At 42.8% G+C, this 27,980-nt stretch overlaps 1 protein-coding gene across 5 annotated transcripts; it reads right to left on the bottom strand.

Moving 5' to 3' along the window:
- Positions 1-46: 46 nt before the first annotated feature.
- Positions 47-27,755, bottom strand: mast3b (microtubule associated serine/threonine kinase 3b). Of its 5 annotated transcripts, XM_062563683.1 has the most exons (29): positions 27,440-27,492; positions 27,189-27,322; positions 24,817-24,906; positions 19,022-19,110; positions 17,226-17,298; positions 15,673-15,693; positions 15,294-15,372; positions 14,272-14,429; positions 12,818-12,893; positions 12,318-12,527; positions 11,258-11,359; positions 10,666-10,798; positions 10,333-10,400; positions 9,897-9,988; positions 9,094-9,302; positions 8,787-8,925; positions 8,428-8,560; positions 8,161-8,326; positions 7,770-7,871; positions 7,361-7,483; positions 7,056-7,168; positions 6,469-6,635; positions 6,149-6,270; positions 5,831-6,031; positions 5,306-5,532; positions 5,000-5,122; positions 4,752-4,888; positions 4,179-4,363; positions 47-4,010 (listed from the first exon to the last, which is right to left on the bottom strand). In XM_062563683.1, exons 2-29 carry the CDS (start codon positions 27,233-27,235, stop codon positions 2,914-2,916), a joined length of 4,482 nt encoding a protein of 1,493 aa, XP_062419667.1. In that variant the 5' UTR covers positions 27,236-27,322; positions 27,440-27,492; the 3' UTR covers positions 47-2,913. The 5 variants fall into 5 exon arrangements, with proteins under 5 accessions (XP_062419667.1, XP_037326295.2, XP_037326296.2 ...); XM_037470398.2 differs by having other exon boundaries at positions 27,189-27,755; XM_037470399.2 differs by lacking the exon at positions 15,673-15,693 and having other exon boundaries at positions 27,189-27,755.
- Positions 27,756-27,980: the final 225 nt, after the last annotated feature.

Below are 27,980 nucleotides of genomic sequence, written 5' to 3'. Positions count from 1 at the left end.
CATCTCTGTGTGGTGAAGTACATAAAAACCCCACAGAGGACTCAGATTCAGGATGAGGCAAGGAGAAATTCAAATTTTATTTGTTGCACAGGAAAACACAGTACAGGGCTACAACGCCGGTATACCATGCAATCAAGTCCTACAGAGGTGTGCTCGTCTCATGCAGCATGCACTGAACAGAACAGGGTCCACACCAGAACACATGTACAACAATTTAACCTGCCAGTTAGTTCTTTAAGAGCAAGTTTAACACCAGCTGAGAATCTATGCTGACCTCCACTGGCACTTTAAACTTGCATCCTACAGCTGTCACATCAAAGTGGGGTGTGTTTGTGGGCGCCAAACCGGCTTTCAACCAGTAGCGATCCATCCAGCATTGACTACATTTACATTCACATAAGAATTTTGGTTATTCTGAGAAATTATGTACACATGCAGTGCAAAGTTCTTGTCCCGAATCACTTTGAAAGAACGCTTGGCATATTTTATAAGTGATGTGTTAAAGGATTGGCACATTTCTACAGTACAGTTTAGAGTACGGGCAGTCCCTTACAGTATGACTTGTACAAATAGTGTTGTACCAGCACTTTGTTTGTCCGACTTGTAACCTATTATTTTACTTACAAACAGAACTTGCTTCATTTATACCGCATTAATTTCTCTATAAAATATTTTTCATGCAGATGTGCACATGAAAAAACATTAGAAGAGTACACATGGTACAGAAGTTCAAGCAGAAAACTACCTTTGTCCCGCCCCCGTTTACGGTCATCCCTTTGCCCAGTTAATAAAACTGCATTTCTCCTTCACACATCAAGGGTTTTCAAAATACAGTTACTTAGGTGTATGTAAAAACACTTAATGCTTCTCAGTTTGTTGCTAAGTGACCCTCTCTGAACATTTTCACAACTAAACAGCTGTTACATCTTTGAACGTTGTTTTGTTTAAAAGTATCAAAGACATTAGCTTCATCATATACAACCACAGAATATAAAATGTTTGTACAGTACATAGCATGTTCGTTCAATGTAAACAATTCTGACTGACTCTTTCACTGACTCAACACAAGCAATCTGTAAAAGGTCGTCACAAGATTTAGAGAGGAAGAAGGATTTAAGTAATTAACAAGTCTGATGCTTTAGAAACAGAAGGAGAAACTTGATACCAAAGCCAGCCACCGATAAATAAGATAATAAACATCCAAGATAGTAACAGCTTATTCATTTAAGTCAGAATTTGAAAAATCCTGGTGCCTGAAATTGTGCATATTATCTCCCCCCAAAACATTCCAATTATACACATCATTATCAAAATACATCAAATTGTTTCCATTACAAAGACGTAAAACATTTGTTCAGAGAGCCCTGGGTTTGGATGCAATGTGAGAGGTTCCCTCTGCCATTTTCAATTTACCTTTAACATTCACTTACTAATACAATAGTGCACGTTTCTCCTTGATGTAAACATCACTACACAGTACATTAAGTAGCAACAGGTCTTGTATGCATGGTGTCTCTTACATGCTGCAAAGACAAGAGCTACAGTTTCCAGACAAATGCTCCAAAAAATACAGTCTACTACTACACCCCCCCCACCCGGTACAAAATGTTTTATTATAGGAGAATTTTTTTTTTTAAAAAAGTGTTTTTCAGAATTTTCCTTCAGTCTCTGGAGAAGACGTATCATTTAATGAGTTTACATGATGGTTTTCCCTGCAAATTGCATGCTTTGAGTAGAACAAGTTATTACAGGGTCATGCTGAATTTGTGTCTACTGATGTTAAAGTGGGCATGAAGAAATATATATATATATCTGGGTTGCCCCTATGATTATGACATCATACTAAGTTTTTATAGAATATCATGATCTGTAACATCAGTTAAAAGATCTTAAGATTGCAATACCTGAAAAAAAAGTTTAAAAAAAACAGGTTCATGAGTTGACTGCTGCCTTCAAGGATATGGCTTTAAAGACGCTGAAGTGATATCATGGCACATAATACACCTTTTGAGTCAGCTGCAGCTCAATGACAGATTGTACTTGTACTTAGTGTAAAACATTACCCTGCACTGACCAGTTTACAAAAACTTACAAAAAAACTATGACCATTAATTCACACTGTAAGGAACATGATCAATAAGTGAATGGAAGAACTCAATTTCTTTCTTTTGTTTCCACATAACAAAAATATTTTTTTTCTATGTAGGTATTGCACCAGACAACCATAATACAGTTTTGCTCAGTTCTCCACCAATAATACAATACCACAATAGTTGTGTCTGAAAAGCAAAAATAATTCAAGCTGTGCAAAGCATCCCATTTTTAAGCAACTATCAAACTTCAGCATTTCTTTTACCTTTATGCTAAATAGTGCTTGGTAGCAATGACAGTTTCTACAAAAGCAAAGCAGCAAACGATAGTTCAGAAAATGACTAGAATCAACCATGTCTCTATACAGTGTGAAACCCAAAGGTCATTCTTAAGTTAATGGAGATCTGTTACAGCACAGGAAGCTGCCCCGTTGAGCTCAAAGCTCAAGAGAAAGATTTAATCGGCGTACCTTTTGATTCGTACAACAGTTACACCCTGCTCTATCAAACTCATTTGTTCTGCGACAATTCATTCAAAAAATAGACATTTATTTTAAAAACTATCCAGATAAAAAGACATTAAACAACATTTTATGATAGAAAATGCTGACCGTGGCAATTAAACCATTGACGACTTCCCCTTCTACTGTTGTCAACGCATCCGTTGACAAATGTAATAAATAACCGAACGTCTGCAATGCCCTCAGCCAAATATTTACAAATAAAAAATTCAAGTAAAATCGTTTTCAACTTTTCTTAGCTGTAGTTTGTAAGACTTGAAAGAAAAGACATGAGCAGTTGAAATGAACGCAGTGGTGAGGGGTCACTTTCTCAGATGTCCCTTCTGTGGACTTTCCTCTCTGCACTCTGTCTTCTCTGCCGACGGTCCAGCCTGAAGACCAGTGGAGGAGGTTTCTGCTACCGGCTTGCAGCTGTGGTCACCATCAACAGGAAGTCCCGCCTGTTGTGGCTGAGATGAAGTGATGCACACGTCCAGCTCTGCCGTTTCGTAGGTGTCCTCTCCGTCTGAGCACGGCTCCCACTCGTCATGCTCGCTCTCCGTTGAGCCCTGCACGGCAATCTGGGGGACCAGTGTGAACCTCCTCACTGCTGGCACTTCCGGCTCCAGCTCCACGCTGTTCTGGGGTCGGGTGACCATCCAGTTTGTCCTGTGCTGCTGCTGCTGCTGCTGCTGAGGCTGATTTTGTGTTTGGGCTCCTGGAGCTGTGGGGGTCGCTGTAACCGTGGCGCTGGTTTTCTCCTCCGGCTCGTCAAAGCTCACCTCCTGCACCGCCTCCTGTTTCTTAAAAGAGTCCCGCCGCTCTGATAGATTGAGCTTTCGCATCACGACCAGCTGCTCCGACCGTTCCAGCCCGGAGTCCCTCAGTCTCTGGCTTCCGATGTACCCCCCAAGCCTGCTGAGATCGGGCCCAGCGTAGGAGCCTCCACAGAAACCCTCGGCCTCTGAGTCCCCCAGCAGGTCTCCCTCACAGTAAAACGGCACTTCCAGCGTGTGCCTGCGAGGCGTGTACGACTTCCTGTCAGCATGGTACCCAGCGGACAGCTTCTCTGCCGACTGTACCCTCTTAAGAAGAGGAGACCGAGGTGGCTCGGCACTGCGAGGCCGGACGATGTGTCTAACGATGGTGGGCGGGGACAGAGTTTTGCCGTGGTAGCCGTGAAGGGTTTTGGCGAAGCCCGACAGCGGAGAGGGAGAGCGCTGTGGCGAAAGAGGCTGGGTGGAGGACGAGTTGCAGGCCAAGGGCGAGGGGGGGATGTTGCTGGTGGACTTGCGGCGACCCACCTTGGTGTAGCGTTGCGTGCTGAGTTTGGAGCCTAAGCCGTGGAGGGAGCTGGGCCGGATGTGTGTAGCGGGGGAACTGGGAGAGCTGGAGCAGGGAGACGTGCTCTGAGGAGAGTCTGGGAAAAAGAGGTCAAACGGTTTCAAACATTGTGCTTCACAAGTTGCAACCTCAACCTCAACGTTTTAGTACATTTGCGCACACCCTGTCCCCTAAAGATGCGCAAATAAAGCCTTATTGGAGCCAATAACCACGAGAATTTATTGTGAAGCCAAGCTGAGCTCACCAATGGCCTGATGATCGGGCGCGGGGCTCCGGCAGGGTGTGGAAGGCCCGGGGGAGAGGCTGTGTGTGGGTGAGCCTGGAAGACTCTCGCTGGAGGAAACTGAGTGGTGGAGGCCTGAGTTGAAGCTGCGACTGCTGTGTATCACTGTGCTCTGCTTGGACAGCTTTTTCAAGATGCTGCGTCGCCTAGGGTAGGAAGAAGCGAAGAGTCAGATGTGTGAAAGGGTGTAGTTCAGTTCATCACTGGCACTGACTCCGAGCTACAAAGTATTCAGTGTTTTCTAATGGCCCTACAGAGTATTCAAAAATCTCTGCTACTTTCACAAACTCAACAATAATTTCATTGTCCTGAAATAAAAAAAGACATGATGCTGATGAATAAATGAAAGGCTTTTCGTAGCCCATAAAGCTGCACTGACATACATTTTGTCTTAGTAGTGCCTTACACTAGGGGGAGACAGAGCCCTGGCTTTTGTAGTTCAAAAAATGTTTTTCCGAACACTCACGAGCTCCCAAACCTCACAAAGCAAACAAACGATGAGTAACACTGCAGAACAACAGAACGGGTTCTCACCGGTCGTAATTATCTCTCCTCTTGCTCTTCTTGCTGCGACGAGCCATCTTGCCTTTGTGTTTGGTCTTTCGAGCCGGACCCACTTTGATCGACGTGTTCTCCAGCGCTATGGTCTGAAGCGCCACCTTGCTGCCACTCTGGACATTTTCATGGATATGACAGGTGATTAATTTGGGTTAACAACACAAATGAACTAAATGTCAAACACAGTGATGACCTTTGAGCGAGGTGTGAGTAAGTTGCTGTACCTTCAATAGCAGTTCTATCATCTCAGGGTGGACCAGGCCTTGGACAGACTCCCCATTCACGTGGGTGATGAGGTCTCCTGTGCGGAGACCTGCCTGGTGAGCTGGGCTGCTCTCCTCCACACTCTGTTAAAAGAGCATCACAGGGAGTGTGAGGAGTTCATGTTGAGCATTACATAACCACATTATTATACCTCTTCTGCCATCAGAGTAAAGCACTTCACTTGACATGGACACGTGCCATTTAAAAACGCTAGTAAATGTGTGTTTTGTTGTACAGACACCATTTGCATTTGTGGTGACACCCACCGACACCATGTGATGAACGGTGTAGACGTCGCTGTCGCCCATGTAGACTCGGATGGCCTGCAGCGTGAAGCCGTACTTCTTCCCCGATGTGTGGAAGACAATGGGAGGCCTCAGGCTGCAAGGGCTGAGAGACAGGTCCCGGCTGGGGGAGGAGTCCCGGGACGAAGGGTTGGAGGACAGCGAGCGAGGGGAGATGGGACTAGGCTGGAGGCCGCCAGGTAAGTCGTCTGGAAAAAAACAGGCCGGTTCCCTCTAAATATATTTCCATGGAACAAAAGCAGCTTTCTGGCTTATTTAGATTCTTTGTCTGTTCAAAAATTAGTTCATCTTTTAGGTAAATGTTCATGGCCAGATAAATAGGCGTTTTTGCATCAATAACTAAAGCGGCTCAGTTACAGTTCACCTAATCCCTGTTTATTTGATAAATATAGGCCTGTCTTACTTTCATGATTACAAACAAAAGACAATTTGGTTCATCCATTTCCATCTACCGATTGCCAATGTGTCGATGATAGTGATCTGTACCTGTAGTGATGATGAGAGACAAGGCAGAGATGGAGGCTGATTTGGGAAGCTTCCCGCCACAGGGAAGCCGCTGTCTATCTGGCGTCTCCAGCTGGTTACCGAAGCGCCGAGGGCAGGCCGGCTCCTTCGGGGACGAGTGTTTGGCTCCAGTGCTGTTGCTGCGAATCCTGATTCTCCGAAGATTTGAGACAACCACCTCAGCTGCAGGTATCGGAGATTAAATAAAAAAGTGAAATAACATGTAGATATGTGTTCATTCCTCTTGACAGAAGCGCTGAAACGTCTTGTGAAAAGACTCAAAAACCAGTGTGGGTTTACCTTCATCGTCAGTGGAGAGGGCAAAGCGAGGCATCGTCTCCAGGCTGTGGGTGCTGCTCATCACCAGGGGGCTGGTGCTCCTCTCTGACTGGGAGGAGCTGGAGGAAGCCCGAGGACGAAGGCTGAAAACAGCCAGAGGATGGTGGAATGGGTAAATTAACAGGTACAAGAGATCAAACAACACCACACTGGGTCTTGAATGCTGGCTGATTTGACACAGATGCAAGAATAAAATCAACAAAAAGCCTTAAGAAGCTAGAAGCACTGCAACAAAAGCAGTGATGGAAATAAAAGCAGCTTATGATTTCACTCGTGCCCACCTGGCCATGCGTCCAGCATGTGCACGCTCCACGCTGCCCTCTGCTTGGCTCAGGTAGGAACTCAAGCCTCCAAGGTCCCCACGGTCCTCCTTCTCCTCACTGTGGCTGCGGTCAGAGGAGAAGCTCAGGTTGGATGGTGTCGCCAGATGTTCTGTGCTGCTGTAAACCTGAAAGGTTAAACAGAAGAGAGGCTGTGAAGCAGAGAGCTGGGCTGAGAATTGAAGTACTTTCAAATTATGTAACGCATCATCTAGCAGCACAAGAGACCCTCCAATCTCTGATACACATATGACTTTGTAATCTCAACAGTGGGCCGTAGTCACCCTTAACTCAACTCTGTCCAAACAAGAGCTCTTCAATTATTCGTTTAAATGGGAACATTCTTTAGGTTACTGTGAAGAACTTTTAACCAATTAAAGAAGTATAAAGTACCATCTACCAGAAGTTTTGCTATTTCTATAAAGTAATTATTTATGCTTGTCAAAATAAATATCCAGACGTATAACTGTATACGTATAGCTGCAAGTTTCTGCCGTACGAAAGGGGCTGACGACTTTGAAGCTTGTGTTCCAGCACGTGGGCCTTACCTTGCTGAAGCGATGGGACCAAGAAGAAAACTGTCTGATTTCCAAGGAAGACTCTTCGTCGTTGGTTTCCTCATCTTCGTCAGACGCCAAATGGTGGTAGCGCTCGGAACGAGCTGAAAACAGGAGAAGACACTCAAGACTTTCAGAGAAAACATAATAGAAAACCCGGACTGACGATTTGCCATTTATCAATTGTGTGTGTCACAATAAATGCGGTTTGTTCCTGTGACAATAGTAGAAACAGTATTTTGGTCTAATATGGGAGAAAACCCAATCTTGGAGCCTGAATTCAGAATGTGACCTACTGTCAAAGTAGCTGGTGTCGTCCTCTGCCTCCAACTGAGGGATGAATTCAGCTTTCTGCCTCAGGAGTCCATTCCAGTCCAAACCGAGGAAGAAAGGGGTCTGTTTGACCTCTGAGGCTCCGCCTACAAACACACAGGTATTACGAGAGTGCCGCTTCAATGGCAATGAAGGGACAATTCAATGCAAGGCATATACTATTTATACATTTATTTGAAAAGAGATGCATATCTGTATCTCTTAGTTAGAGCATCTCCCCAAAACTAAGGTAAGCTGTTAATTCTCACATAGGTACATATGCACCTTAAGTTTACCAAAACCATTGTGTTTACTAGAAAATTCAATTGTTTAAATTCCCTCCTGTTACAAACAAATTTGTTAAAAGTTAATCAACAGTAAACTGATCAGTACCAGTTCCCAGCCGGTCCAAAGGACTCTGTCTGAGCAAGCGGGTGATCAGATCCTGAGCATCAAAAGGTAACGCATCGTCTCCTTCTGGCCAAATGATGTCATCTGAAAGACAAAAAACGATCGGTATATCACAAGTTTATGACAACATAGTTTCTTTAAATATCGCAGTGCATGAAATAAAAGCTCAGTTTCAGTACTCAAAACATAGTCTTGATTATTTATATATCTCTGTCATTGTTTCATATGCAACAGGAAAAAAATGCAGAGCTGTGAATTTATACTTCCAAATATTTTCTGCCCAGGTTAAAAGAACCCTCCATTTCATCCAGAGTTGGAACCATAACATCGTCACACAGTCCAAAGTCTTCTCACGATTGATTTCAGCGCTCACCACTGACAACTTGTCCAAAAAGCTCCTCTGGGGTATCTCCAAAGAACGGAACACAGCCGACCAGGAATTCATAAAGGATGACTCCCATCGCCCACCAGTCCACTGGCTTCCCATAGCCCTGCCTGAGGATTACCTCTGGGGCAATGTACTCCGGTGTGCCACACACCTGCACATGCATACAGACACAGGTGAGATTTAGCGAGAAAAAACTGCCGTCCATAATTATGCGAGTTACTTACTACCGTTTTGCTTTTGAAGCAGTCTCACCTGTTTATCTATAAACTCTCTTGTGTCTTTCTCCATGTGACCCTCGCAAAGGTTGGTGGTCATGTTCATCAGGCCAATTTTAGACAGGCCGAAGTCCGTTAGCTTGATGTGGCCCATAGATGTGATCAACAGACTGTCAGGAGGAACAACACAAAACAATCCATGACCAACAAGAGACGTAATATAAATTTGTATATAGTTTTCCACATTTTCAGTGAACTTGTTAATAATGTTGAAAGTATAACAAACAAAATAATGGGTTACTGTCAGTGAGCTTCCAAAAAGAAACCATCATCAGTATAGAAGACCTCGTCCTTGTTAAATCTTCTAACAGGAGTAAAGTCGTTTTGTGTTCTCACTTGTCAGGTTTGAGATCCCGATGAACAATACCATAGTTGTGAAGGTACTCCAGGGCCAGGACAGTTTCAGCAAAGTACAACCGTGTCATTTCTACAGGCAGTGGGCCCATGTTCTTGAGCAGGTTGGCACAATCTCCACCTTAATGGAAAAATAAAACCAGAAAGAGATGGGCATGAAGTTGTGTTGCCTGGATGACCCATTCCTTATTCGTCGTTCAACATTACCACTAAGAGTAAACTGCTCCAGATTAGATAAGAGCCAAATGTCTAACCATAGATCACTGACTGCAGCCTTTCTGTACTCTACCTTCCACATACTCCATGACCATGCAGAGGTGACGTCGCGTCTCAAAAGAGCAGAACATAGAGACAACGAAGGGGTTCTCGGCAAAAGTCAGGATGTCTCGCTCCACAAAAGCTTGCTGGATCTGGTTCCTCAGAACCAGGTTCTGCCGATTAATCTTTTTCATGGCGAACCGTTGGCGGGTCTCCTTGTGACGGACGAGGTACACAGCCCTGTCAAACACAACCATGAGCTCTGTCACACACACACACACACACACAAAGCGTCACAGTCGACGGTAAAAGGCTTTCAAGAAGACGGTTAAGGGACGTTGTCGGTGAGAACATGGGAAAACAAGGTTGGCTCACTGGCTATTTGGCCTTTTTAAAAGGGCAACTTTTACTTCTGAGTATTAAGAGTCCCTTCACCATATGCTAATCCAACTCACTACTGCATCGAGCCTCTTTCTGTTCTTCTGACAGTCTGAACTATCTGTACTGGTCTGGTATGCCAGTCATAGACAAAGGAAACATGCTGCTGTGTAATTGTTTAAAAACCATTCAACTAATATTTTCTTAAGACGGGGTATTTTCAATGGTTACTCAAAAGAAGGAAATTTATTCCCGACAAGAAAATTATACATTTTTATAGTTTAATTAAAAAAGGCTGAGTGAAACATAGAATGCAGTACATTCAAGGAAACCTTTGACTTGTATTCAAGATATTCTCTGTCTGGAATGTTTTTATACTTTATGTGCAACACATCTTTTGAAAACTAATAAGCAATGCCAGCAAAGACAACCTAAGCAATGGTCCCTGGTTCTTACCCATAGGCTCCATTACTAATGAGTTTGATGGTTTCAAAATCACTCTCAAAAGGTTTCCTTCGAGTCGGTGTCAGAGTCTGTGGGGCCTTATTCTGTTGAGGGGAAGCAGAAAAAGAAAGCTGTTTATGGGCAAGGTGAACACAAAAGAATGGAAGAAATACTGTTATTCTTAAAATAACATTTCTACAGTCAGATTCATACTCCAGTAATTGTTTGCTGCTTTCAGTATTGAAACCATATTGTGGTCCAAATGTCTATGTATAATCATTTATACACATATAAATAAAACCTGCCCTTGAATGATTTTTCTTTATTTTAAGATCTACTTTCAGCTAAAACACATTTCTTGTATGCAAGAAGAAAAGGTAATAATCTTGAATACATCAAACGCTTTCCACACTAACAGGTAGGCAGTAATAATTAAGGGAAAGTTTACCTCCCCATTTGCCTCTATTTCCACAGACACTGAAGGGCTGGCATCATACTGCTCAAGCTGCACCATGTCTAGAAACAGAAGGAGAGGTTTTAATCTTACGGCAAAGAGTCTTCAACTCGCACAATCATCACGTTACACATAATTAGGATTTTCTGGGAAAGTTGTCATCTTGCACATTAACTGGTTCCTACAGGCAGTTTATGTGAAAGTAAAACTTTCAAAAGTTGCTTGAACTTTCTGAACCTTCATTTCAGGCTACGAATGCGTAGCCTGAAATGAAACACTAGAAAAACTAGAAAAAAAGACTTGGTGTGATGGCAGAGAACTCTTTACCTTCTAAAGGGTCCCGTGTCAGACCCAGCTGGCTGATGATGTAGCGCGGGATGTCCGTCTTGATTCCCTGGCCGACTTTAGCATGACCCTCCGCAGCCTCGAGTAGGTGATAAAACTCTTCCGGGTCAAACTCCTGTCAACAGGAGAGTTAAAAAAAAGAGGAAACAACAGAAGCGAGTGTTTAACTGTAAATGTTTGGCTCCTCATCCAAAAGGCTTTATGTCCAGCTGCTTGGATGAAACCAAATACCAAATCTACTCAAACGGTATCTTAACATGCATATATTTCTGGTTTAATCCTTGGAAGTGGATGGAATTCCAGTTGAGATGCTCAAATCATTCAAAATATAGATTTAAAAACTCAACCAAATACTCTTGAAAACACATTATCACAATCTAATCTAATTTGGCTAATCCGTATAATTTAGCAAAAAAACTTTGCTTTCAAACATTTATCTACTGAAGAGGCAGTGTTTTCTTTTCCAAGATTGCCAGCTTTGTGTTAACTTTCCAAGAGAGAATTAGAGTATATAGTCAATATATATCATTAAATTATAAATAATATGGGATAGATTGTCTCCTCGTCAGCTTACCAGACACTCCAGGAGGCGAGCTGGCCGGGAGATTATGATGAGGATCTTCCTCACCAGCTGCGTGATGACAGTTACCTCCTCGCTTTCAGAGCGGTCGTAGGCCTGACAAAGGAAGACATGAAGTTCACAAAACACTCAAGGGAGAGAGAATATCAATACACCACAGATTAGAATGGAGAATTAAAAGTAAAATCTATACAAATTAAACTGTGAATAATATTTCTATTTAAAAAAGGGAACAGGATAATAGGGCAAAAACAGGGATTTCCATGGTGGAACATTTTGAGATTTGGGAATAGAATGGGGAAAAAACATCAATGTGTATATTTTTATTCAACCAATTGAACTGTTACAAATTAAAAAGCTGATTGTTGCTGATGTTATATAAAAACATTAAACATTAAAAATAGGGTAGGGCATTGAAGAGAAATAGGAAACCTGAAGCCACCTGACAGAAATATTCCTACAGTAAGGTATTCTATGCAGGAATTTCTTAAAACAAACTATGTATAGACTCATAAAAAATAAATCCCTATCAGACATTAATCATGACTCTGCAGAGGCCCTGCCCTCTACTTGCAGAACTACATATGTCAAAACAAAAATGAATAGCCAAGATAGGTATTGTAACACGTTTCAAACAAAGTGGCCTTATTACTAAAGTGGAGGAAGAGCGAGTCGGCCATGCCTTCTGTCTCACAGCTAGCCGAGGAACGGGGGAAAAGGTTGCTATAGAAACTAATATTTTTCCCAACACAGATAAGATCTATGACAAAAACGCTTCTCCCCATCACTGACAATTTCCAGAACCAGATCTATTTTGTGTGCCTTTATCTATCAGACGGTTATCGAGTGGCTTGCCCGATTGCACATATCCCGGCTGCTCAATTAATCCGCTTCTGTAACTTTTTCACATCCGAGTGTCCAGCTATGAAGAGTTCACATGTAGTGGCTAATCAGGCAATACGAAAAGCTGTACAATACAATTAAATTATATTATAATAATAATATTATAGTTACAAATATAAACAACATAGAACGATGATTTCTACATCAGCACCTCGTGAAGCAGCTTCTCCAGGTTCTCCTGCAACTCAGCAAAGTAGCGGGAAGTAACCAGGCCTTTCTGGGACTTGTCCAGACAGTCTCTGACCAGCTCGACCAACTGGTGCTGGATGAAGCCCAGCACCCCGTCAGCCAGCGGGAGGGAGCTGTCTGGAGAGCAGTGGGTGATAATCTCAAACAAGCGCTCCTCCATCTGGGCTGTGGCCTGCAGGGAAACAAACACACAAACACACAGTTATGGCATTTATAAGGACCAGTAATTATGATTTCTACTCCCTGCAGTACTAAATGTCTATAATATGTCTGTTGATGGAGCAGTTTCAGAGACTAAGCACAACTCAGGCTCTTGCTGAGCTTTGTCATCTTTTAGGTGGATTTACAATCAAACATTGTTTTGTTTAGGCAGATAATAGGCAGATTGTGTGCAAAAAACTGGAAAAAGAGCAATGTACAGTGTCTTTGTTTCACAGTGTTCTACAGTTTTCTTGTGTGTACCTTTGGAAAACGTTCTTTGTAAACATGGTTCATCATGACAATCTCATTATCAAAGGAGACACTGGATCGCCCGGGGCTGAAACAGAAACAAAACAACGGATGAGTATGTTTCAATTGATCAACAAAAACAACTCTCCACCAAGCTAGCAAAGTGATTATGTCATTGAGGCCATCATAGTCACCTAGAGATGATCAAAAGTCAATTCAGTTCAGTACACCCAAACGTATAGACAGCGACTATAAAACGCAAAACTTGGTTCAACTGAAATTAAGTTTTAAGAGAACAACATCTACACTTTGTATTTCATTTATCAACCTATCAAATGCATTATTATGAGACAAGATCTGATTCAGCTGCTCTCAAGGCGGTAAAGCTACAATCGGACAAGATTTCACTGTTAGGTTTCAATGTTTCTAAGCAAACAGCAGAGGTTGCTTATGGCCAAACAGTGTGAATCATCAACATCACTCAATTAGTCATTTACTGCAACACCACTTCAGTATTTAGGCCGATAAGATGGGTGTATTAAAAAGAAAAGAGAAAAAATAAAAAACCCTTGCTTTATTAGCCATCACTGAACAGATGGTGGGAAAATCACATGCGAACAGGCTGCCGAAGCCATTTTTTGTCTTGAAAGACGCCTCTGTTAAACTGGATGGCTGCTGACAAACATACACACTGCTGCAGCTCACCGTGCTTCTCCGCATCAGCCCCCCCCCCCCCCAATAAACCACCCCCACCCCTTCACTACAGTTCAGCAGCTAGATCCCTGAGGCGCTCTGTTAGCTGGCATGCCCACGCACAGCACACCATGGTGCCAGAACACAGAGCACGCCGGCACTGCACAAACAGCACAGAGCAGAGCCAACAGACAAAAGTTGTCAAAAAGCACACAGCTCTGTGGTGAGATCTCCACCAGCCCGCCGGCTGACATGTAATCCATCAGAAGCACTTCAGACACCGAATGCCATGTTTGCGTTGACATCTAACAGTCTACACGTACACAAAGACACCACGGACCTCATGAATTGTGGAAGACAAACATGATGTGTACACAGTCGCGGTCTAAAACGAACCTCTCTCTGCAACAAAGAGGTAGTTAATGCTTTAGCAAGGATAACCCCATTTAATCTCTATAGAATTTCATTTGTTCAATGACGGGCCAAGAAACTATGTAAAACATATAAACATAGAACATAGTTGGTTCACAGTTATCATAGGAAAATATAAACAACAAATTTAATTCACTACCACTTGCCCAGTCTTAGGGAAGATCTAGGTGAAAATGTAAAAGTCATTGTCAAGAAAAGCGTCAATCCCACACTAAAGAAGGTCATGTGACAAAGATGAAATGGAACCATTTATTGCTAAGAAAAAATCTGTAGCATTAAAAAAAATAGAACAACACATTTTCCGACTCATTCTATTAGCAGGTCAAAACAGAAGCAGCTACCTGAGGCTTCGGGACCGAGGTCGTATGAGGGTGGAGGGCCGCCCATCCTCGTCAGTCATACTGTCTGTGCTGCGGAAGTGCGTGAAGAGGAAGTGCAGCTCATCTTGAGTCGGCTGGTAGGGAAGCTGGTGGAGACGCTCCTGGGAGGACGAGGAGGACTGCAGGAACAAAACAATAGTCTCCATCAGTTGAGAAATTCCATTTCTACATTCAACATGTTAAATATTGATGTTAATAACAAATGAACAAAGGCATTGTTATTTACTGAAATAAGTCATTCATATTGCCTCCCGAGGCTTTGAGTAAACTTTCCCTTCTGTTCAAGTTTGAGGCCCAACTGTTCTGAAGAGAAGAGGGCGAGAGGGACGGCATTTGTGACGTGTGCTTCCAATTCCTTGGCATAAAGGGGCAGAGAGGCCCACTGAAAAGCCCCATTATGCCAGAGTCTAGCCCTACATTTCTTTGAAGTAGCTGCACACGGCAGACTTTCACCACAGACTCGGCGCACTGTGTTTTTTTGAATGTCCACTTGACTTAGAGAAAAGGTCGGGTCCAAAAAACATGTTGCATATTTGGGCAATTATCCAGAATATATTAATTCAGAATACAAGCTTTTCGAATACCAAACAAGAACATCAGATTTAATGCGTAGTCAAAAACACGCCCTCTGTAATGTGACTTATGTGTGGCGTCAGTTTTTATTGAAAGAAAACCGTATTTTTTAAATAATGTCAGTTTAAGTATTTCATCTGAAAGGACTGGACATTTTACTTGATCTTCTCATTAACATGCATACGCACAGGCTGTGTTTAATACTTCTAACAACAAGTTCCACGGACCGAGAAAATGACTAATTCAAGCAGATGATAGAGGAAAACAATTAGCTGTTTGTCACCACAGACTTGGCATTCGCTGTCCCTTATTGCATGAACCAATGTGCTATTTGGACCGAGTGGAGTGTCAGAATGGCCTTGCCATCTATCGACCGGGGGAGGAGGATGACATGTTCTGGGATTACTTACCGAGACAGTGGAGCTCGGCGGGTTGGTTCCATACCCAGATGAGGGGAGGGATGCCAGGGACCATCTCCGGCCCTCGGCTCTGAGAGAAACGGACATGCATGTTACGTAAGCCTCAGCAGCACTGGCATAATTTAGCATTTCATTGGTCTAACTCATTACATAATAGACGACAGAGGAGTCCTTTGGCTACAGGAGCAGGAAATGAAAGTCCTGTTAATCATATATAACAGGGTCTGGTGTCCTCATTAGATATAAAGCAGCTTGTTAAATCAAGCTATGCCTTCACATAAAAGGAGAAGCATTTATTTGTGAAAAACAAATAGTAAACATAAGCTTTAAAAGCCAACAGACAGGGTGAATGAATATTAAGAGAAGCTACCTGTCGGCGCGAGCCAAGTGACTGAGATCACGACAGCAACGAAGGGAAAGAGAAAAGCAAAAGAAAGTTTCAGAGGGTTTCGGGAATATTGCACAAGCGATCCGGTGACCCCTGGCATTCAGCTGAGGGATTAGTACTGACAATGTTGCCCTCCTTGCCAGTTTTCATTTGCCCAGACACAAGCAAGTAAGCCACCAAACTAAAATTAATTTGTAGGTTTTAGTTTACATAACAGACATACATACATAACAGAAACAAATCTTGCTTTCGAAACATTACTACAGAGAGGATATTCTCTCCGGCTTTAGATACCAGCCAACGAATCAAACAGCTAAAGATTGTGTGTTACAAGTTGGCATTGTTGTTTGTAGGCAGCAGACGAGCTACTGCACATTATACGTATATACCGTATACGTTTGTGGAACATAACATGGTTTTAAAGAACACCTCGATGAATAAAGGCCTATAAAGCTGCAGCTGCATCTTTACTTTTTTCACCATGATCTTTGTTTCTGTCTTTCTACGAGTTCCATTTGGTCAAGAGCTTCAGCTGAAGAGCTTCACTTAACACCAACTTCTACCGTATGACGTGCTTTACACTACTTTTTGGTGTGCTTTTCCCTGTTGTTCCCAATGTACTCAGAAGCACCTGAACTAATTGTGAGTTTTGTTCTTGGGTGTTTTATTGGTGCCAGCTCACTTGTACACATGCATGCCGGGAGCGAGACAAGCCTGTTGCCATGGGAACCGGTTTGAAATGATAGGAGTGGGCTTGGGGGTACCCTCTACCTAACGGAGTCGGCAGTAAGGAGACCTGGTAGAGAGAGGAAGGTGTGAATGCTCCAAGCTGAGTCAGACTCACTTATGTTAGACTGCATCTGTCCCAGCGTAGCGCAATATTACACTTTTTTAATTGATATTTGGTCAAACTACAACAAGCAATGGTTTGTAAACTTTGATTCATGAATTAAAACTGACAGTTGTTGTTTTAACAACTCGTCGACGGGATTTGATAAACCAAATCCCCAAATGTGGCATTATACCATCAAAATGGATTTTGGGATAAGTACAAAACAAAAAGTCTTGAAAATATATATATTTTTAAAATCTAGATGCGTATTTAAAGGGGAAGTAAACATTGTATATGGATGTCTCAAGGAAACTTGGAGACAAATTGGTGGACGGTTTCCAACTAATGAATTCCATAAAATTGTGTCTGCAGCCGACCATGGAGATATTTCTATCAGTGCGACCTCAAAACAAAAGTAATACCAAAGGTAAGAATACTTTTTAGCATATATGGAGTAACATTTTGTTATATATATTTAATATACTTGCTTTTAAATTGTTGTTTTCTTTCAAAGAAATTTCCTATTGAAACTTGAAAGAGATTGAAAATTACAGGCGGCGGAGTATAATTTGATTAACTTTTGAAATAGAAATAGAAAGGGTTTTGTTCAAATGATACCACTGAGATTCCTCACATCCAATGAATATCTCTCCAGAGGGGATTTATATTTCTACATAGAGAAAAGCGAGCAGTGCTGACGTACCTTCGGGCAAACGGGAAGTTGAGGCAGGCACTGGTCGACACATTTCGTGGGCTGTCTAGAGGGCTGCTTGCAGCTGAAGAAGCAAAAGACACAAATTAGTAACAGTACTATTCATAACTGTAATAATAAACTCATGAAAATGGAAAAGAAAACTACATGGTGCAAATGCTCTTGAAAAGATGGCGTTGTATTGACGCAATAGCCGCCAATTACTGAAAAACCATCTTAATTCAAGGCATAGCCTCATCCAGTTTGCTCTCACCAAAGGCAGGATGTCTGGGTAGACCGTATACTTCAGTTCGTTCACAAGTTAGTGGTTGAGTAGTACCAATTACAACACAAGTGAGTCCTTATTAGAGCCTGACTGCTCTCTGTGATTAGATAATCCTCGGCATGATTGAGTTCAAAAGGGAGCACATCCACGAACTACTGGGTGAGGAGCTCTTGAGCAGAGGTTTCTTCATAGTGGAGGGACTTTACCTCATTAGGGGGCCATAACTGTATGTACCATTGTGGATTCAGAAAGCTAAAGACCATCTCAATCATTTCTGTAATTCCATTTCCTCGGTCAAGTAATACAAAGAAATATAAACATTTTAAACAGTTTCTTTTGACGACTGAAAGCAACGCAGACGGTAATCAAACTGACTTTAATGTGAAGTCGACCTCTCTGTGAACAAGAAGGGGAATTTTAAAGCTCAATAGTTCCATCCATCTTCAAAGCCGCTTATCATACAGGGTGGTTAGACTGGAGTTGATCCCAGCTCACATCGGGTGAGGGACGGAGTCCACTCTGCAATGGTCACAGCCAATCACAGGGCTGACACAGAGACAACCAGTCACACTCACACATCTACATCCACATCAACCTAATCCCAAGAGCATGTATTTGGATTGTGGGAGGAGGCTGTAGTACCTGGAGGGGACCCACGCAGACATGGAGAGAACCTGCAGACTCCACCCAGAAAGGCCGTCGGGTGGAGTCGAACCGCCTTGCTGTGAGGCGACAGTGCTAAGCACCACACCACTGTGCTGTCGAGCTCAGTAGATGAAGGTGCTTGATCTTTTTTAAGTGAGCGGGCGGTAATGCAAGCTGCCCTGCAGCAGGCAAATATCATGGTGGGAGGAGCTGATACTTCAGGAGTGTGACCTACATGGCAAGATGCGTTTACTTGCAACTTTATTTGAAGTAATTAATTCATCGTCAAGCTTTCCACGTTGCCCTGTTGTTTCAAAAGTAATATGCTTATATCTGAAAAGTTCTAGCACTGTGTGTTCACATAAAACCTGTGTGAAGCTCACAACTATCTGCAGGTAAGAGAAATGCCATTTAATCCCAATTAATCAATAGACACTGGTCTCAACGGATAATATGTCAAACTGTTCTCAAACAAAACTGTGTGGACATGCAGAACGGCACAGACGAGTCCGTCCTGCTGAGTTTGAATAACAAACGTCCAGCTGGCGTAGCCGAAAAGCACCTGCTGTGAGCGGCATCGCGGGCAGTATGGCAAGATAACGCAATGGGCTTAGTTGCTGTGAATGTGTTTGTTTTTTAAGTAAAGACATAAGAATGCAGTCTTACAATTATGAAGTAAGATTATGCAACAGCTAAAATGCTCGTGCAAATCAGGCCAATCCTACTAGGCGTTTTAGCTTTTATGTGCACTAGCCTCATTGCGGGAAGTGGGTTGCTATCTAACACGGCAGCGCAGGTACAGCCAACAGCACGACTAACAGGTCACGTTGGGACTTGTCGGGTGAAAAAGCAGACCACTGGTTGCAGCCGATCTTACCAGTATGGAGCGAGAGCGGGGACAGCGGCCGGGACAGTGTGGGTGACGGCGTCCCGACGCCGAGACTCTTCCTGTTGCTGCTGCGACAGCTTAAGCAAAAACAGGGGGGGAAAAAGAAGAAACATCAACACTGACTGCAAGCCACAACATCCAACTGTCACCTGAATCCCTCATCACACGTTGTATAAAAAAAATAAATGGGTGAATGGTTAATAGTTGATATTAACACTCTGAAATGGTCCCTAGAAACACAGTGCTGATATGTTAGCATTGAGGGTATTTTCTCATTCCTTTTTTTAACAGTTAAACTAAACTTGAATACAAACTAGAAAGAAAACAACCTGGCGTGTTCCTCTTAGCCGATTGCAACCGTTTTTGTTTATCCACCTATAATTACACGTTTGACTCATACGATTCTTCAGCTCGTATTTATATCTAAGTGTGTGTCTGTGTGCGAGCAGGAGGCTAAAGACACAGAACACAATTTAATGATTAACAAGACCCACAATTCCGTCATCCACTAAAATGGAACTGTTGTATCGCACGCAATGAACCTGAATAACATCTAGCCACATCCGTGTTTGTTTGCCAACCAGAAGTATGCTGGCTATAGACCTGGAGTCCAGTTGTTCTGAGCACACAGATAAACAAGGGTGTGAATGTGATTAATAATTTCACAATGCACCTGGCAGTGCAAGGCTGGCACAGTCACTATATTTTATTTTGGATAGATTTGTAAATATCAATAACTTATGTTTCCCATAATCTCGCTCTCACTCACAGACCCCAAGCTGATATGTAGAAATGCTTATTTCTATCCAACCAACCACACAAACCCTAAAGATAATCAGTTCACTAAATTTGAAAGACACATTTAGAAGAAATTCCATGATTTTAATCAATGATGTCAACAGGTTAGTGGTTTTCCGTCAATTCTGTGCTGGATAATGTTGTTATGAATCACAGAATTGACGGGATATCACTATGCTTGTTGCTCTTCTTTCTGAAATCTGAAAGAAGCCCAGTTGCAGGACACACAACCAAAAGCCGGGAGGCTGTTTTTGGAGTCGTACTAAAACGTGTCCCATAAATCATCACATTCAGCTACACACAAACTAGGTAGAACTCATTCATCTCAGTTATTATCAACTGCAAGCAGTAATAAAAAAATAACAAAACACTTAAAATCTCTAAAGTTACTGAAAATACACACTTTTGGTCTAGAACAGATGGGGCTTATGATACTTAGCGGGAAGAACAGAGATTTCTTTGTCTGTGCCCACAGAGATTTAACTCCAAAGATGACATTATTTCCGCCTTCAGAGCAGCTCTGCCTTCAGAGCAGCTCTGCCTTCAGAGATATTTATGTAACTAAAACTCTAATCTGCAAGCAAATGCATGACACACCAGCATGCCCAAGTCAGTAGAAGAGAGAAAATTGACAAGAGCCAAAACAAAGAGAAAAACGCCTGTCAACAGACTCAGTGCTGATGGGGGTACGTGCACCGACAGCAGCTGCAGGACCAGCTTGAGCTACAGATGTCCAACACAGTGTGTGTGTGTAAAAAGGCAGGAGGGAGAGCCAAATCTAGTCCTGAAAAGAAGGGGCAAAGACTTCCTGCTCTGAGAAATTGTGTAATTTCAGACGATATCAATCTGCTGAATAATCCGATTATTCTAGAAAAATGTGGCTGCAGGCCTATAAATACATGAAGACATTTGCATTATCCAGCTTCAAAACATGTGGGGATTTGCTATTTTTCATTGATTGACTAATAGGTAAATATTAAATCTGTGGGGGTTTGGACTGTTGATCGGATGTCTGAACACATTACCTTTATCTCTGTGAAAAGGTCATTTGTCATTCGAAAGACCACTATCCAAAAAGATAGATTTTAAATCAACAATAATAAGAGTGTCAACAACTAACTTGATAACAGCCCGCTGTTTCATGTCTGCTTCATCCAGTGTGGTGGCTTCGATCAGACAGTGAACAGCTGCAACTTTCTTATCTCCAGTCATCAGTAAACAAACGTTACCTGTGCCCTGCAGACTGTCTCTGCCCTGCAGACTGTCTCTGCTGATACGGGCTTCACTTCACACGAGGAAGACCTTTCCGTGTCTTCCCATTACAGGGAGTCCATGCGCACATCTGCTGTTGGCTTCATCCGAAAGAAAGGATCCCCAATGGCAACAAAGACGGTTAACGTTAAATGGGTTTCTCTTGTATTTGAAGCAGGGACTTTTTGGCCTAATATTATTAGTCTTACAAGCAAACTCAATTGACGTCAGCTACTTTCAGTTAAGTTGTTTCCGGGACAAAAGCAGTGTACCAAAACAAAGCGACGATGAGCAGAAAACCGGATTACGGTTGACTGCGGCGTGGGGCTTTCTGCGATAAACAAGGAAGGAGCTAACGTTAGCTTAGGTCGGGGACGTTTTAACGGGGAAGCATCAACGCCTAAGTTAAAAGCGCGTGAAGACCGGCAAAAGATCGATTTAACCACATGCGTGACGGCATTTTAACCCAACAAAGAAAAGCCGAAATGAACCGTTTGGGTCGCGTTTAAACACGCGTGTTTCTCTTTTGGTACCTTTTTGAACGCTTCAGCAAAGCTCCGGGCACAAAACGGGACTTGTTCTGGTTCGCCACCGCAGACCAGTGACTCGGATCCGACATGCTGGGATGAAGAAGAGGAGGGGGGGGGGGGGTTCTCTCGGATGTATGACCCGGTTTCAAAGTTAACGGTGGTTTCAGTGAACTGAAGCTCGGTTCTGGGGGAAACCCGCTCCCCCCGCTGCTGCTCTCCCAGTCATCCTCTCGTCTCCTCGGCGGGCTGCTATTGTATTCTTCTGCGTGCGGTCCCAACGGCTTCTGGAGCTGCCGTTACGTGCTGCGGTCGGCTCTCTCGGCGCGGTTATCGCCCGGAAACATCACCTGGATGCAGGTCTGTTTTTGTGAAGTAACCATTTACACGGCTCTGGTGGCAACACGCGTTGGTTTTGGCGAGCACGCGCTGCTGGCTCGGTTTGTTTCTATGCAAGTGACTGGAGACCGGTGCTGCGTTCAAGTGCCACTCGTTCCCTCGGTGTGCTGCTGACGTTTAAGACGGCAACTAACACTATTTTGTGAGAAAAAAATGCTCGTCCCAATTTGAAGTAGAACACAACGGACTGTTTCATCAGTCCACTTCGTATGATATCTGGCACGTTTACTAAACATGCCAATTAGTTGTTTTTGGTTCAAGGGACCTTGAAGAACGTTCTAAGTTGGATGTACACACTCTTTGCTTATATGTTATGACGTTTAGGAAGGAACGTGTTTAGAGTACAAACAATTGTGTATTATTTGGTAGTGCGGCAAACCTACCTGCTATTGTAGAAACAATTGTGTATTATTTGGTAGTGCGGCAAAGCTACCCTAGTAATTTGTTAGAAATATCTAAGAGTTGGAACCATTTCCAAAGAAACACACCCTTTATCTCTTTCGTAACTCATGTGTGTCCATACTAAAGTGTCTATTTCCTACAGAACTTGAAAGCAGCTTAGAATCTTGTTGGGTTAAACCATGAGGAGTCTGTGAGAGGGAGAATCTTGTGTGATCCTCCCTCTCACAAACTCCTTTGCTATGGCCCAATTTTAAATTAAATGTATTTATTACTAGTGTGTAAGTTTTAAAATGTCACTAAATTTAAAAAGAAATCTCAATATAGCGTGCATACGTTAAGGGTAATGCTGTATCCACAGCCACATACAAAAGATTGCCTTTATTTATTTGACTAAAACTCAGATTATATCACTGTTCAACTACAAATTAGGACTTAAGAGCAGAGACTGACACTAGAGACAAGATGTCGTTGTAAAAAAATGGTTCTTTACTCCTCAACCAAAGTAATGAACAAAAAACTAATAGGGTCATATCATTTTGAAATCAGTACAGAATTACCCTCACATCTGCATGGTCAGTTACTTCATGGTAACTATAGCCTAACATGATGTAGCCACTGAGGATATTTGATTGTAGCTCATTATTACATTACACACACAACTTATGTGTATGCAATTTCTTTTTTCGTGTTGCTTTAGGGCATTTTTATAAGTTTTCAATTGTTACATGAAATTGCCATAATAACTAAAAAACCAAACACACAAGAGTTGTGTCATCTCCAACATTAATGCCAGCAAGAGGTTTGATATCAGAATCAAAGGTTAATTTCAGCAAGCAACAACTTACATACAAATACCGGATCTGACTCAAGAGAAATAACATGTTTTTGGATGGTAAAATAACACGGGGGAGTCTCCGATGCAAAATGCTGTGAAGAAGCCAACGCGTGTGCAATTATATCACAAGATGAGAGTTGTCTTGGAAGGCATTCACTAAAACAATTGCAATTTTTTAAACTGAGAAAATGGTATTCATTAGCAGACAGTGTGTGGGGTGACACTCTAGCACTGCTCACACATCCAGAAACATGCTGGATGCAGTCGCCTCTGTTTGCAGTGTTGCCTACCTCCACGGCACCCAGTACCGTTGCCAAGCAACCCACATAGAGACAACTAATAAATGATAGGTTTTCACTGGTGAAACAGAGGCACCTTTCATATAGCAAAGAACAACTCAGATTTGATGCATATTGCCTTTTTCCCCAGGTAAATTCCATTTTTAATTTCACAATAATCATGTACCGAATGATGTTGTTGTTAAAAAATTAATGTCGATGGGGTTAACATTACAATCACGCCACATGTTCCATTTAGTACGGTGGTCCAGGAGGTGTGTGATTACATCACATTGTGTTTCCCAGCAGAGGGAGTTTGACCCCGCTGTCACATTTTCAAATGACAAGAGGTTGTGACAGGTTTGAAAGCATTGCTGTTAAAAGGGTCAAGAATTAAGGTATTTTTAATCAAATAACCTATAGGTAAAAAATACCTTAATTCTTATATATACACACACACACACACACACATATATATTTTATTATATTCTGTTATCGAAGTCCCATGACAATCTTGAATTCTTCTGTCATTTCAAATGTCAGGATTAGGCCAAAAAGCTGTCCAAAATGCTATACAAAATGCAGCTGACTACTAAAAATAAAAATTAATATTTGCCCTGTTTTAGCCTCGATTCATTAGTTAAGTCAGTTTGAGAATACATTTAAAGATTTTACTGAACACCTTTAAAGCACTTAGTGGTTCAGACCCTTGCTACATTGCTGAATAGCTGTTCCCGAGTCCTGAGCTCACACTAGAGAGGAATGGGATTTTGCTGTCAATGCATCTCAACTATGGAACTTCTGTTCCTGTCAGAGGCATGCAGACAAAAGTACCTTTTAAATCACTACTTAGCTTTCTTGACTATTATTATCAATTTCATTAATATTAGCAGTACATTATAATATTATTAGCAGGCGTAGGAATAGCAGTAGTACTAGTATTGGTGTTATTTTTCATTGTCATGTGCCATTTTCCAAGTATTAACAGTAGGTTTTGAACAAACATGAATCAAACAGTTGAGGACTACTTATGGCAGGGTGTTAATACATTTAATGCTCTACAAAGCCAAACAAATGTTTTATGTTGCATGGAATTCTTGAACCAGTGGAAAAGTTGGGGCTCATTTATGTGTTTTTGATGGTCTTGGACAAATGAGCTGTATCAGGCTGCAGACGATCTTTGTTATATGGATCATTTCACTGTTGGTTTTACGGTCGAAAGGACTCGTTGATGAGAGACTCATAACAACTTCAGTCCAAAGTAAGAGTCTTCGTGTGACCCGGCTGTCTTACCTCCAGGGATGAAGGGTCTGTAAGGGGCTGCAGGGACTGCAAGGGCTGCATGGGCTCAGGAGAGTGGGGCTTTGGCATGTGGGCGACAAACTGTAAGGCAAGACATGTTTACATGGATTAGTGCTTTGACTCAGCACCGTGGCACAGCAGCAGCAGATCTTCGGTGGAGGGTTGGAGGTTGCTGCCTGCCTCTCCTTGGCAGACACCACCAGCGGATGGTGGCAGAAACTGTGTGCAGGCTGATGCCTTGTTTGTGCATCTGAACCTCTCGTGAGCACACCACAGGAAGTTGGCGAGTTGGTGTCAAAACAGACAAAATGGCAGAGGTTTACTGAACACCTAAGGCAACCGTTAACAGTGTTATGGAGTGTCTGAATTATGGCAACACACTGCATGTTGTGATAATGGCAATTGACTCCAGATCCCCAACAACAATCACCTTAATGTGAGCCCTGCACAAATTCAATATTTTATACCATGTCTGCACCAAAATATGCATGCTCAGCCATCCTAAGGGCTATATCTTCCTGGTGCTGACCCAGCGCAGAAGATTTTTTTTCTATTGATTTTCCTGCTCAGACGTAAGCTCTGCCCAGTGGGCTCCACAGTGCTGCTATTGTCTTAGTGCTGCAGTGGCTTCTGGGTGCTAAACACAGCACTACCAAAAGCACTAATGAATGTGTTGTCATAGTAATGCAGGGAGAACGGTAGGAAAAACAACTCCTTGCATAAAGACTCCCTATTCTGTATCGGCTTTTAATTACACAACACATGCGACTCATTACATTGTATTTCATCCTTAGACCCCTTAGCTCTCGACGGCTCTTCAGTGAGTAATCGACTGTCCTTTTCATTTTTTGTAGTTTCATTTTGTCGGCACTTCATTAACACTCCTGTCTAGACTTTAAACTGACTAGAAAAACTCAGACTGAATCATTGGTAACCCTCGCTGCATTTCTGACTCGCAAAGATGTTCAGGTTGTTACGGTAGTATTTTTAAACGAGGTGTAGTAGACGCTTCAACCCTTTGGAGGCAAAATAGTAACAGGACTGTATTTGCTGGCAAAAAAACAAACATGGCAAGCAAATTTAGGCTTGCATTCAGATGTATAATAATATTCAAAGATATTTTGGTCATGTTGTTGGACAGCTCTTTCAGATAAATAAAACACAGAACAAGGATGCTGCCTGAATACATCTTTACTAAGAAAGATTTTCCAAAAATTCTACATTGAAAGTATACAGGTGCACACCGGTATACTTGCATTCGTCCACAGACCACCAATAAAACCTTATAGAACCCTCCCACTCCTCCTTTTGCTCGAGAAGCATGAATCCTCCTCCCTATCTCTGAGCGGGAGCACCTTTCAGAAGAAAATTGAAACAATAACAGCGCATTCTTAGCTGAGATCATCAACGGAGGAGGATGTGGATAAGGGAGCTCCTACGCCTTTTGGCATCAGCATCTATTGGGCAGCAGCAGCAGGTACCACCCCCCCCCCCCTCCACACACAAACACCTTCTTTCCCACAAATAAAGGGCTACATTCATACTGGAGAAAGCGTGGGCGGACAAAAGACCGCAGCCCTATCCTTTGATAGAGATCTGGATGTGCAGATTGCCAATTACATGAAAATAAAATATGTATCTGCTAAAGATTTGGAGCCATTTGTCTGTCTTGGTGCTGGTGGTGAGGGGGAGCATGTGGAGCATGTGAATCATGCAGGAATCTTGGGAATTAAAGAAGGAGATAAAAGAGCTGGGAAAACACAGACCATCACAAGGACAGAACTTACACTGAGGCATGACCCTTATCTCAGAAACTAGCAGAAAGACTGGGAAGTACAAAAGCAATAGACCCGTAAAACACTGATACTGGTATTTTATCTAACTAAAACATCTGAAAAAATAACTCCAACATCAAGAATGTTCAAGCGTTCTCATTTGTCAGTGGTTTGGTTATGAAATTTTTAACATGAATTGTGCATATGGGTTAAACTTTAAGACCGGAGATGTTCAGATCAACAGTCTGTGAATCTGTTTTAACTGCGTGGAGTTTTACTCATAACACTAAAAATACATTGCAGCTTCAAAAAAAAAAATACAGAAGTAAACCCAAATTATAGTCATCCCCCTCTAGGAGAAAACATTTCAGAATCAACTGGCTGTTCTGGTCGCGCAGCTTTGGCGGTGGTTACGTTGCACGGTTTGAAGCAGCCACTTTCAATTCAATTGAATTTATTTCGTACGTCCCAATATTTAAAATCACACATTTGCCTCAGAGGGCACTCATCCGCGATGACTAAACTCCCGTGATAACTTTAAAACAACAATTGCATGTGACAGCGAAGAAAGTTAAAAGCCGAACTTACTCCAGGGTCAGGGAGGGGATCTTCAGTTTATCTCGCCTCGACTTCATTCTGCCGATCACCGAGCCCCGGAAGAGGGGGCTTCACTTCACCGCTCTCACGTCCGGCTTACAGACACCCATCGCTGCGGTGGGCGACTAAAAATAAACCCATCAAACCAGTGTCGGTTACCAGCGTCTTCAGCAGATTCCAGGGAGAACGAAATAAAATGCAGTTGCGTCTACGAAAAAAAAGGCTCAAAACATACGACGCACTCAGTCTGCGAGGCGCACTAGAACCCGACTGCCACAGCATCGAGGGAGCGACGGATCACCCTAACCTCCATGTGACTGGTGGGGAGGGAGCGGAAGGAGGGGGGAGGCTCTCTGAAGGGGCGGCTTAATCAATTTGGGCGGTGAGGTGACAGCCGAGAGTGGCGTTGAGATTTAATTCACAGACCCAAAGGTTCCGCCTTGTGCGGTTCGTGTAACATAATGTCTCATCGTGTGTTTGTGGAACTGCGCCGCCTTCACACGCACAAAATGGTACGCGACTCCGCTTGTTCTGTGGATCCATTCAATCCAAATCGTTGTGTGCGCGCTGGAACGAAATGAAGCGGAGCCGTGAGCACCGGCTGGTGGTGGTGATGAGGCTGGGGAATACCTCCGCTAGAAACCGTGACAGCTGCCACACGTGGTGCGTTTCTCACACCTCTCCCTGTGTGTGTGTGTGCGTGCGTACGTCTGCGCGCGCATGTGTGTGTGTGTCGACTCCGCTATAGTTTTCTTTTAATTAATTAATTGCGCAGCTCTTCCC

Source organism: Pungitius pungitius, chromosome 7 (assembly GCF_949316345.1).
Source record: "Pungitius pungitius chromosome 7, fPunPun2.1, whole genome shotgun sequence".
NCBI classification, from domain to species: domain Eukaryota; kingdom Metazoa; phylum Chordata; class Actinopteri; order Perciformes; family Gasterosteidae; genus Pungitius; species Pungitius pungitius.
This window is presented reverse-complemented; position numbering and strand designations above follow the sequence as displayed.